The sequence below is a fragment of the Nerophis ophidion genome, linkage group LG26, assembly GCF_033978795.1.
Source record: "Nerophis ophidion isolate RoL-2023_Sa linkage group LG26, RoL_Noph_v1.0, whole genome shotgun sequence".
NCBI lineage: Eukaryota > Metazoa > Chordata > Actinopteri > Syngnathiformes > Syngnathidae > Nerophis > Nerophis ophidion.
This window is the reverse complement of record NC_084636.1, coordinates 36,125,490-36,137,655: the sequence shown is the minus strand read 5'-3', so window position 1 is coordinate 36,137,655 and position 12,166 is coordinate 36,125,490. Positions and strand designations below refer to the sequence as shown.

General features: G+C 46.9%; 1 protein-coding gene across 1 annotated transcript in view; it reads left to right on the top strand.

Moving 5' to 3' along the window:
• The window catches only part of tgfbr3 (transforming growth factor, beta receptor III), a 146,133-nt gene that overhangs the window by 61,408 nt on the left and 72,559 nt on the right, over positions 1-12,166 (top strand). The window contains 1 exon segment of the mRNA XM_061888683.1: positions 11,828-11,965. Within this exon segment, the coding sequence (XP_061744667.1) occupies positions 11,828-11,965 (138 nt within the window).

The window sequence follows — 12,166 nt, the reverse complement described above, 5'->3', positions numbered from 1 at the left end:
CTTTATAGATTCAAAAATTATTTTTAAGTTCATATATTTTTTATAAGTTTATATATTCTTTATAAATTTATATATTTTTTATAATTTCATATTTTTTTATAAGTTCATATATTCTTTATAGAACATTTTTGTGACATATTTATATTTATTTTGTCATTCATTTGAAGAACTCGCATCACTAAACACTCTTCTTCTAATCAGCTCCAAAATGGCCCTAATTAGTTTCTATGGAATAAACCTTTAATTCTTAGCAACTTTGACTGTCAATACTGTCCCACTTACACATCTGGTGCAACTTTGACTGTCAATATTGTCCCACTTACACATCTGAAGCAACTTTGACTGTCAATACTGTCCCACTTACACATCTGGTGCAAACTTTGACTGTCAATACTGTCCCACTGACACATCAGATGCAACTTTGACCGTCAATAGTGTCCCACTTGTACATCTGATGCAACTTTGACTGTCACTACTGTCCTACTGACACATCTGATGCAACTTTGACTGTCACTACTGTCCTACTGACACATCAGATACAACATTGTCTGTCAATGCTGTCCCACTGACACATCTGATGCAACTTTGACTGTCAATACGGTCCAACTTACATATCTGATGCAACTTTGACTGTCAATGCTGTCCCACTTAAATATTTGATACAACTTTGACCGTCAATACTGTCCCACTTACACATCTGATGCAACATTGACTGTCAGTACTGTCCCACTTACACATCCAATGCAACTTTGACTGTCAATAGTGTCCCATTTACACATCTGATGCAACATTGACTGTCAATACTGTCCAACCGACACATCTGCTGCAACTTTGACTGTAAATACTGTCCCACTTACACATCTGGTGCAACTTTGACTGTCAATATTGTCCCACTTACACATCTGAAGCAACTTTGACTGTCAATACTGTCCCACTTACACATCTGGTGCAAACTTTGACTGTCAATACTGTCACACTGACACATCGGATGCAACTTTGACTGTCAATACTGTCCCACTGACACATCTGATGCAAGTTTAAATGGAAGCTAGTGCCGCCAGGTGGCAACCAGCGCATTAATCATGAGCTGGTCATTGGTTGCTAGGCTAGCTAATCGTTGGCAACCAGAGCTTGAAACGCTAGCTTGCAAGCATTAGTTAGCACCTAGCACGCTCAAAGTGAGCTGGCAGCTAGCGTTTTAGTCGTCCGTTAGCAGTTTGCATATTTATTGTTTGCTAATTGCCTGCCAGCAGCTAGCGCCGCTGATTAGCCGGTGCATTAATCATGAACTGAGCATCGCAAGCTGGCAGCTAGCGCCATGGATCTTTGGCCTGCTGATTGCTAACTGCTAGCTAGTAGGTGTGATGGAATTGAAGTGTGGTCATTTTGAAGCCAATGTAAATAAATGAACACATCAAAGAGTCCAATCGTTAAGACTTTGACAGGCCACAGTAAAAGTGAGAATGCAGTAGAGCGCCCCCACCTGGCTGTAAGGAAGTCAGACAATGGACATTTTGGGATGATTGATTATAGCGTGCTAGTTGTACTTCTGGCAAGCCTGCAGAGATAAGACCCACTTAAGGCAGCAGAGCACGGCTTGGAAACACTGTGAAGTTTACGAGGTGCTCACAAATCAAACATGTGCTGAAGATGAGAGGAGGTTGCTGGCTCTACTCCGCCATGATCTTTTCTTCAGCTGACGTCTGCTGGAGCTCCTCGAGCTTCCAACTTCTGTGTACAAAATCTGAGATGTCTGCTGTAGCTCCAGAAGCTTCTGTCCAGATGGACGCTGAGGTCCAAACCCACTTTTATGTGTCCTCCTTCTTCCCCGAGTCAAGGTCAAACCAATAAAGCAGCGACTTCTCTTCCCAAAGTCAGTTTGTCAATCACTGCTCTTAAGACCTAGAAGCTTTGGTTGTCAAAAACACATTCAAATATAGAACTCTTTTTTAACACTTTTATGACGGGGCCCCAATAATTTTAGTGGATTTTTTTTTTTAACTAAAAAAACCATCAGTGTTCTAAATGATTGACCCGTTGAATACTTCACATCAAATATTACACTTTGAACATTTGTCTCTTGGAAATATTTTATGTTGTGTGTTTGTCATATAAAAAACTAAGTTTTCTCTGACAAAAAGTGCATAAAACCAACAATCAAAACAAAAAATGATACAAAAGTATGATTGGTGGATAGATTTGAAGTTAATCTAGAGATTTAAGCTTTGAATGGAAAAAATTGATAAAATATAAACTTATTTTTAACACTTTTATGAGTGGGACCCTTTTGGATCCCCAGGAATTTTAGTGGGACTTTTTTAAATAATAAATTTAAATCAATGTTATGAAGTATTAACTTATTTAAGGCTCACATTACTTCACATCAAGTATTACACTTTCAACTTTTTGGGGGGGAAATATTGCATACTTTGTGTGTTTGTCGTATTAAAAAAAGGCCATCAGAAGTACTTTTTTAATCCATGCATGGAAATGAAAACATTAAAAGAAAACAAAGAACATAATATAAATGTATAATCCCGGATAGATCTGAAGTTGATCTGCAGATTTAATATCAATGTTGTTATGAATTATTGACAGGCTCACATTACTTCACATCAAATATTACACTTTCAACATTTGAGGGGATATTTAGTGTTTTTGTCATAAAAAACATGAAAAATAAAACCTTCATATCTAAAGACCTGAAGTTGATCTAAAGAGGCTTGTTAGCGTTGTTTGTTGTGTTAGCATGTGAGCGGGCTGATTAGCATCAGGCCCCAGGTAGCATGTGGGCGGGGCTTTGATAACAGCTGCCGACAGGTTTTATTGTGACCCAGAAAGATCCAGATCCACAACTAGACCAGACCCAGACTGAATGGATCCATTCTTTGATGAAGTCGCTGTTTGGCCAGGAGACCATCGTTAGTCTCTGTGACTCATTAGTGCACTGCATCAGAGGGGTCATCACTTAGTGCACTGCATCAGAGGGGTCATCACTTAGTGCACTGCATCAGAGGGGTCATCACTTAGTGCACTGCATCAGGGTGGTCATCACTTAGTGCACTGCATCAAAGTGGTCATCACTTAGTGCACTGCATCAGAGGGGTCATCACTTAGTGCACTGCATCAGAGGGGTCATCACTTAGTGCACTGCATCAGAGGGGTCATCACTTAGTGCACTGCATCAGAGGGGTCATCACTTAGTGCACTGCATCAGAGGGGTCATCACTTAGTGCACTGCATCAGAGGGGTCATCACTTAGTGCACTGCATCAGAGGGGTCATCACTTAGTGCACTGCATCAGAGTGGTCATCACTTAGTGCACTGCATCAGAGGGGTCATCACTTAGTGCACTGCATCAGAGGGGTCATCCATTAGTGCACTGCATCAGAGGGGTCATCCATTAGTGCACTGCATCAGAGGGGTCATCACTTAGTGCACTGCATCAGAGGGGTCATCACTTAGTGCACTGCATCAGAGGGGTCATCACTTAGTGCACTGCATCAGAGTGGTCATCACTTAGTGCACTGCATCAGAGTGGTCATCACTTAGTGCACTGCATCAGAGGGGTCATCACTTAGTGCACTGCATCAGAGGGGTCATCACTTAGTGCACTGCATCGGAGTGGTCATCACTTAGTGCACTGCATCAGAGTGGTCATCACTTAGTGCACTGCATCAGAGGGGTCATCACTTAGTGCACTGCATCAGAGGGGTCATCACTTAGTGCACTGCATCAGAGGGGTCATCACTTAGTGCACTGCATCGGAGTGGTCATCACTTAGTGCACTGCATCAGAGGGGTCATCACTTAGTGCACTGCATCAGAGGGGTCATCACTTAGTGCACTGCATCAGGGTGGTCATCACTTAGTGCACTGCATCAAAGTGGTCATCACTTAGTGCACTGCATCAGAGGGGTCATCAATTAGTGCACTGCATCAGAGGGGTCATCACTTAGTGCACTGCATCAGAGGGGTCATCACTTAGTGCACTGCATCAGAGGGGTCATCACTTAGTGCACTGCATCAGAGGGGTCATCACTTAGTGCACTGCATCGGAGTGGTCATCACTTAGTGCACTGCATCAGAGTGGTCATCACTTAGTGCACTGCATCAGAGGGGTCATCACTTAGTGCACTGCATCAGAGGGGTCATCACTTAGTGCACTGCATCGGAGTGGTCATCACTTAGTGCACTGCATCAGAGGGGTCATCACTTAGTGCACTGCATCAGAGGGGTCATCACTTAGTGCACTGCATCAGAGGGGTCATCACTTAGTGCACTGCATCAGGGTGGTCATCACTTAGTGCACTGCATCAAAGTGGTCATCACTTAGTGCACTGCATCAGAGGGGTCATCACTTAGTGCACTGCATCAGAGGGGTCATCACTTAGCGCACTGCATCAGAGTGGTCATCACTTAGTGCACTGCATCAGAGGGGTCATCACTTAGTGCACTGCATCAGAGGGGTCATCACTTAGTGCACTGCATCAGAGGGGTCATCACTTAGTGCACTGCATCAGAGGGGTCATCACTTAGTGCACTGCATCAGAGGGGTCATCACTGAGTGCACTGCATCAGAGTGGTCATCACTTAGTGCACTGCATCAGAGGGGTCATCACTTAGTGCACTGCATCAGAGGGGTCATCACTTAGTGCACTGCATCAGAGGGGTCATCACTTAGTGCACTGCATCGGAGTGGTCATCACTTAGTGCACTGCATCAGAGGGGTCATCACTTAGTGCACTGCATCAGAGGGGTCATCACTTAGTGCACTGCATCAGGGTGGTCATCACTTAGTGCACTGCATCAAAGTGGTCATCACTTAGTGCACTGCATCAGAGGGGTCATCAATTAGTGCACTGCATCAGAGGGGTCATCACTTAGTGCACTGCATCAGAGGGGTCATCACTTAGTGCACTGCATCAGAGGGGTCATCACTTAGTGCACTGCATCAGAAGGGTCATCACTTAGTGCACTGCATCGGAGTGGTCATCACTTAGTGCACTGCATCAGAGTGGTCATCACTTAGTGCACTGCATCAGAGGGGTCATCACTTAGTGCACTGCATCAGAGGGGTCATCACTTAGTGCACTGCATCGGAGTGGTCATCACTTAGTGCACTGCATCAGAGGGGTCATCACTTAGTGCACTGCATCAGAGGGGTCATCACTTAGTGCACTGCATCAGAGGGGTCATCACTTAGTGCACTGCATCAGGGTGGTCATCACTTAGTGCACTGCATCAAAGTGGTCATCACTTAGTGCACTGCATCAGAGGGCTCATCACTTAGTGCACTGCATCAGAGGGGTCATCACTTAGCGCACTGCATCAGAGTGGTCATCACTTAGTGCACTGCATCAGAGGGGTCATCACTTAGTGCACTGCATCAGAGGGGTCATCACTTAGTGCACTGCATCAGAGGGGTCATCACTTAGTGCACTGCATCAGAGGGGTCATCACTTAGTGCACTGCATCAGAGGGGTCATCACTGAGTGCACTGCATCAGAGTGGTCATCACTTAGTGCACTGCATCAGAGTGATCATCAATTAGTGCACTGCATCAGAGTGGTCATCACTTAGTGCACTGCATCAGAGTGGTCATATTCCCCCTAAATGTCCCAAAGTACTCCAAAAAAGGGATAAACTTTTCCCTTAAGGCCCCAAAAGTACCCCCCAAAAAGGATTATCTTACCCTAAAGGTCTCAAAATACTCCAAAAAGGAATAATATTCCACCTAAAGACCACAAAGTACCCCCAAATAAGGATCAACTTTCCCCTAAAGGTCACCAAGTACTCAAAAAAGGGATCAACTTCCCCCTAAAGGTCCCAAAGTACCCCTCAAAAAGGATCATCTTCCCCCTAAAAGTCCCAAACCAACCCTTCAAAAACAATATTCTTCCCCAAAAAGGATCATCTTCCCCCTAAAGGTCACAAAGTACTCCAAAAAAGGATCATAAATCCCCCTAAAGGTCCCAAAGTACTCACCCAAAAGGATCATTCCCCATTAAGGTCACAAAGTACTCAAAAAAAGGATAATCTTCCCTAAAGGTCCCAAAATACTCCCAAGAAAGATAATCTTCCCTTTAATGGTCCCAAAAGTACCCCCAAAAAGGATCATTTCCCCCCCAAAGGTCCCAAAGTACCCCCAAAAAGAACTAACTCCTTAAAGTCCCGGTGCCCCAAGAGACCTAGAATATTTCTTCCCTACACTGTCAGGACCTAAGTGGTCCAAGTGGGACCTCACAGACGCTTGGAAGAAGGTGGTTGGGGGGGGGGTCTGGGTTCTAATGCTGGGGGGAGCATGAGGCTGATATCAGGAGATGAAGAAAATAAGTTCTTGCATGCTGAGATGAGATCTCAGCAGGTTAAAGATCTCCAGGTGAGGTGAGGTTAAAGGTCTCCAGGTGAGGTGAGGTTAAAGGTCTCCAGGTGAGGTCAGGTTAAAGGTCTCCAGGTGAGGTCAGGTTAAAGGTCTCCAGGTGAGGTCAGGTTAAAGGTCTCCAGGTGAGGTCAGGTTAAAGATCTCCAGGTGAGGTCAGGTTAAAGGTCTCCAGGTGAGGTCAGGTTAAAGGTCTCCAGGTGAGGTCAGGTTAAAGGTCTCCAGGTGAGGTCAGGTTAAAGATCTCCAGGTGAGGTCAGGTTAAAGATCTCCAGGTGAGGTCAGGTTAAAGGTCTCCAGGTGAGGTCAGGTTAAAGATCTCCAGGTGAGGTCAGGTTAAAGGTCTCCAGGTGAGGTCAGGTTAAAGGTCTCCAGGTGAGGTCAGGTTAAAGATCTCCAGGTGAGGTCAGGTTAAAGATCTCCAGGTGAGGTCAGGTTAAAGATCTCCAGGTGAGGTCAGGTTAAAGGTCTCCAGGTGAGGTCAGCCTCAGCAGCAGTCAGCAGATTTCAGCAGGTTGTTGTTGTTCAGGTGATTGCCATCTTGTTTCTGTCTGGCCCTCCAAGTCTCCATGGTCCCTCAAAGGCAGTCCTGATCATATCTGCTCCCTCAGGACCTCCAAGTCTCCATGGTCCCTCAAAGGCAGTCCTGATCACATCTGCTCCCTCAGGACCTCCAAGTCTCCATGGTCCCTCAAAGGCAGTCCTGATCATATCTGCTCCCTCAGGACCTCCAAGTCTCCATGGTCCCTCAAAGGCAGTCCTGATCATATCTGCTCCCTCAGGACCTCCAAGTCTCCATGGTCCCTCAAAGGCAGTCCTGATCATATCTGCTCCCTCAGGACCTCCAAGTCTACATGGTCCCTCAAAGGCAGTCCTGATCATATCTGCTCCCTCAGGACCTCCAAGTCTCCATGGTCCCTCAAAGGCAGTCCTGATCATATCTGCTCCCTCAGGACCTCCAAGTCTACATGGTCCCTCAAAGGCAGTCCTGATCATATCTGCTCCCTCAGGACCTCCAAGTCTCCATGGTCCCTCAAAGGCAGTCCTGATCATATCTGCTCCCTCAGGACCTCCAAGTCTCCATGGTCCCTCAAAGGCAGTCCTGATCATATCTGCTCCCTCAGGACCTCCAAGTCTCCATGGTCCCTCAAAGGCAGTCCTGATCATATCTGCTCCCTCAGGACCTCCAAGTCTACATGGTCCCTCAAAGACAGTCCTGATCATATCTGCTCCCTCAGGACCTCCAAGTCTCCATGGTCCCTCAAAGGCAGTCCTGATCATATCTGCTCCCTCAGGACCTCCAAGTCTCCATGGTCCCTCAAAGGCAGTCCTGATCACATCTGCTCCCTCAGGACCTCCAAGTCTCCATGGTCCCTCAAAGACAGTCCTGATCATATCTGCTCCCTCAGGACCTCCAAGTCTCCATGGTCCCTCAAAGGCAGTCCTGATCATATCTGCTCCCTCAGGACCTCCAAGTCTCCATGGTCCCTCAAAGGCAGTCCTGATCACATCTGCTCCCTCAGGACCTCCAAGTCTCCATGGTCCCTCAAAGGCAGTCCTGATCACATCTGCTCCCTCAGGACCTCCAAGTCTCCATGGTCCCTCAAAGGCAGTCCTGATCACATCTGCTCCCTCAGGACCTCCAAGTCTCCATGGTCCCTCAAAGGCAGTCCTGATCATATCTGCTCCCTCAGGACCTCCAAGTCTCCATGGTCCCTCAAAGGCAGTCCTGATCACATCTGCTCCCTCAGGACCTCCAAGTCTCCATGGTCCCTCAAAGGCAGTCCTGATCATATCTGCTCCCTCAGGACCTCCAAGTCTCCATGGTCCCTCAAAGGCAGTCCTGATCATATCTGCTCCCTCAGGACCTCCAAGTCTCCATGGTCCCTCAAAGGCAGTCCTGATCATATCTGCTCCCTCAGGACCTCCAAGTCTCCATGGTCCCTCAAAGGCAGTCCTGATCACATCTGCTCCCTCAGGACCTCCAAGTCTCCATGGTCCCTCAAAGGCAGTCCTGATCACATCTGCTCCCTCAGGACCTCCAAGTCTCCATGGTCCCTCAAAGGCAGTCCTGATCATATCTGCTCCCTCAGGACCTCCAAGTCTCCATGGTCCCTCAAAGGCAGTCCTGATCACATCTGCTCCCTCAGGACCTCCAAGTCTCCATGGTCCCTCAAAGGCAGTCCTGATCATATCTGCTCCCTCAGGACCTCCAAGTCTCCATGGTCCCTCAAAGGCAGTCCTGATCATATCTGCTCCCTCAGGACCTCCAAGTCTCCATGGTCCCTCAAAGGCAGTCCTGATCATATCTGCTCCCTCAGGACCTCCAAGTCTCCATGGTCCCTCAAAGGCAGTCCTGATCACATCTGCTCCCTCAGGACCTCCAAGTCTCCATGGTCCCTCAAAGGCAGTCCTGATCACATCTGCTCCCTCAGGACCTCCAAGTCTCCATGGTCCCTCAAAGGCAGTCCTGATCATATCTGCTCCCTCAGGACCTCCAAGTCTCCATGGTCCCTCAAAGGCAGTCCTGATCACATCTGCTCCCTCAGGACCTCCAAGTCTCCATGGTCCCTCAAAGGCAGTCCTGATCATATCTGCTCCCTCAGGACCTCCAAGTCTCCATGGTCCCTCAAAGGCAGTCCTGATCACATCTGCTCCCTCAGGACCTCCAAGTCTCCATGGTCCCTCAAAGGCAGTCCTGATCACATCTGCTCCCTCAGGACCTCCAAGTCTCCATGGTCCCTCAAAGGCAGTCCTGATCACATCTGCTCCCTCAGGACCTCCAAGTCTCCATGGTCCCTCAAAGGCAGTCCTGATCACATCTGCTCCCTCAGGACCTCCAAGTCTCCATGGTCCCTCAAAGGCAGTCCTGATCATATCTGCTCCCTCAGGACCTCCAAGTCTCCATGGTCCCTCAAAGGCAGTCCTGATCATATCTGCTCCCTCAGGACCTCCAAGTCTCCATGGTCCCTCAAAGGCAGTCCTGGTCGTATCTGCTCCCTCAGGACCGAGGAACAGGCTGTTTCCAGGCTGCAGGGGAGCCTTCTTGCAACAACAAACAACAACAACAACATCTCAGCATTCGCTTTCTTCTCCTTGTGTGGAGATGCTCTGGTGGACTTGTTCCTGGTTTTTGGTGGACTTCTTTCTGATGTCTGCAGCTCTTGTCCTTGTGGCTACTTTGGGACCTTTGACTTTGATTGCCCACATCTCTTGGTATCAGGGGGAAGATTATCCTTTTTCAGGTACTTTGGGACCTTTAGGGGGAAGATGATCCTTTTTGGGATCTTGAGGGTAAGGATGATACTTTGGGACCTTTGACTTTGATTGTCTAAATCTCTTAATGTTAGTGGGAAGATGATCCTTTTGGGGTTTTTTGGGACCTTTAGGGGAATATGATACATTATTTAGGAGTACTTGGGACCTTTAGAGGGAAGATGAATAACAAACATTTTCGGGGGGGTACTTTAGAACCTTTAGGGGAAGTATGATCCCTTTTTTTAGGGTACTTTGGGACCTTTAGGGGGAATATGATACATTTTGGGGGGTTGTACTTTGGGACCTTTGGGGGCGTGGATCTATTTTTGGGGGGTACTTTGGGACCTTTAGGGGAAGTATGATCCCCTTTTTTAGGGTACTTTGGGACCTTTAGGGGGAATATGATACATTTTGGGGGGTTGTACTTTGGGACCTTTGGGGGCGTGGATCTATTTTTGGGGGGTACTTTGGGACCTTTAGGGGAAGTATGATCCCCTTTTTTGGGGTACTTTGGGACCTTTGACTTTGATTGCCAAATCTCTTGATATTAGTGGGAAGATTAACCTTTTTGGGGGTACTTTTGGACCTTTAGGGGGAAGGTGATACATTTGGGAGGGGGTACTTTGGGACCTTTAGGGGACATTGATCTGTTTTGGGGGGGATACTTTTGGACCTTTAGGGGAAGTATGAGTCCCTTTTTGAGTTTACTTTGCGACCTTTAGGGGGAAGTTGATCAATTTTGGATGGGGGTACTTTGGGACCTTTAGGGGGAAGATTATATATTTTGGAGGGGATGTAATTTGGGACCTTTAGGGGAAAGATTATATATTTTGGAGGGGGGGTACTTTGGGACCTTTAGGGGAAAGATTATATATTTTGGAGGGGATGTAATTTGGGACCTTTAGGGGAAAGATGATACATTTTGGAGGGGGGTACTTTGGGACCTTTAGGGGAAAGATGATACATTTTGGAGGGGGGTACTTTGGGACTTTTAGGGGGAAGATGATACATTTTGGAGGGGGGTACTTTGGGACCTTTAGGGGAAAGATGATACATTTTGGAGGGGGGTACTTTGGGACCTTTAGGGGAAAGATGATACATTTTGGAGGGGGGTACTTTGGAACCTTTAGGGGAAAGATGATACATTTTGGAGGGGGGTACTTTGGGATCTTTGACTTTGATTGCCAAATCTCTTGATATTAGTGGGAAGATTAACCTTTTTGGGGGTACTTTTGGACCTTTAGGGGGAAGATGATACATTTTGGAGGGGTGCACTTTGGGACCTTTAGGGGGCGTGGATCTATTTTTGGGGGGTACTTTGGGACCCTTAGGGGAAGTATGATCCCCTTTTTGGGAGTACTTTGGGACCTTTAGGGGAAGTATGATCCTTTTTTTGGGGTACTTTGGGACCTTTGACTTTGATTGCCCAAATCTCTTCATATTAGTGGGAAGATGATCCTTTTTGGGGTAACTTTTAGGGGTCAGTAGAGCCATAATCAATTCATAAAAGAAGCAAACTTCATTAATGTTTTTAGCGAGCAACAAGTATGTGCTCCAATCAGTACATCACCAAAAAAATAAGAGTAGTAGAAATGATTTGAAAGTCAAGACATGCTGTTCTTTACAAGCGCACGTAGACTTTAGAGCAGGACTGTGTGTCCGCAGCCAGCTCACTTGTCCATTGTTTGCTCTTCATTCACAAACAAAGGCCGCTTCATTGTAACGGCCTGCCACTGATAAAGTTTGTGAGTGCGTCGTTAAATAACACACTTCTTTGCGGCTCCGCTTAGCCCCAATTTGTGCTGACGTGATTAGCGTGGGAAGGATGCTGAGAAGATGTTTGAGCGCCGAGACTTGAGCTGCAAGAACACAAGATGCTGGCCTCTGCAGAATGAGAACGGAAGGAAGCAAGACTTTTGGTTTTTCCTGTTGTGTAGCAGACTGTGAAAGGTGTTTGGGGACGAGAGCAAAGCCGAGTTGAGTGAGGAGGCCCAACAAAGACTCCTCTGTGCTCGCCCGAGATACATGCAGGGCAAACACTTCTTATCAGTCGCTGATAAAAAGACTTCAAGAAGAAGAATGATAATTTGTGTGTAGTGTGGGACTAATCAGCCTCGGGGAGACCACAACAATGTCAGGGAGGTCTTGTTTTTGTCGCTCACCAGCTGTGCTCCCTCCCGTCCAGCAGGTGGAGCTGCACCTGAAGCCCATCCAGTCGCTGTTGCGCCACCGCAAGCCTCTGGTGTTTGTGCTCAACTCCCCCGGGCCCCTCGTCTGGAAGGTCAAGACGGAAAACCTGGTCCCGGGCGTCCCACGCACCTTCCATGTGAGTCCAGCTGAGAGTCACTGTTTGTTTGCTGCATTAGCATTAGCATTAGCATTAGTAGCACAGGGAACGTAAGATTCAAAAGTGGAGCATTTATTTATGGATTTTTTCACTTAGTTATTTTTTTCATTTTTTGGAAAAATATGAATATGATGTTTGTTAGAGTATCCTTTAAAATTCATAGTCCGATGTTTTTTTGTT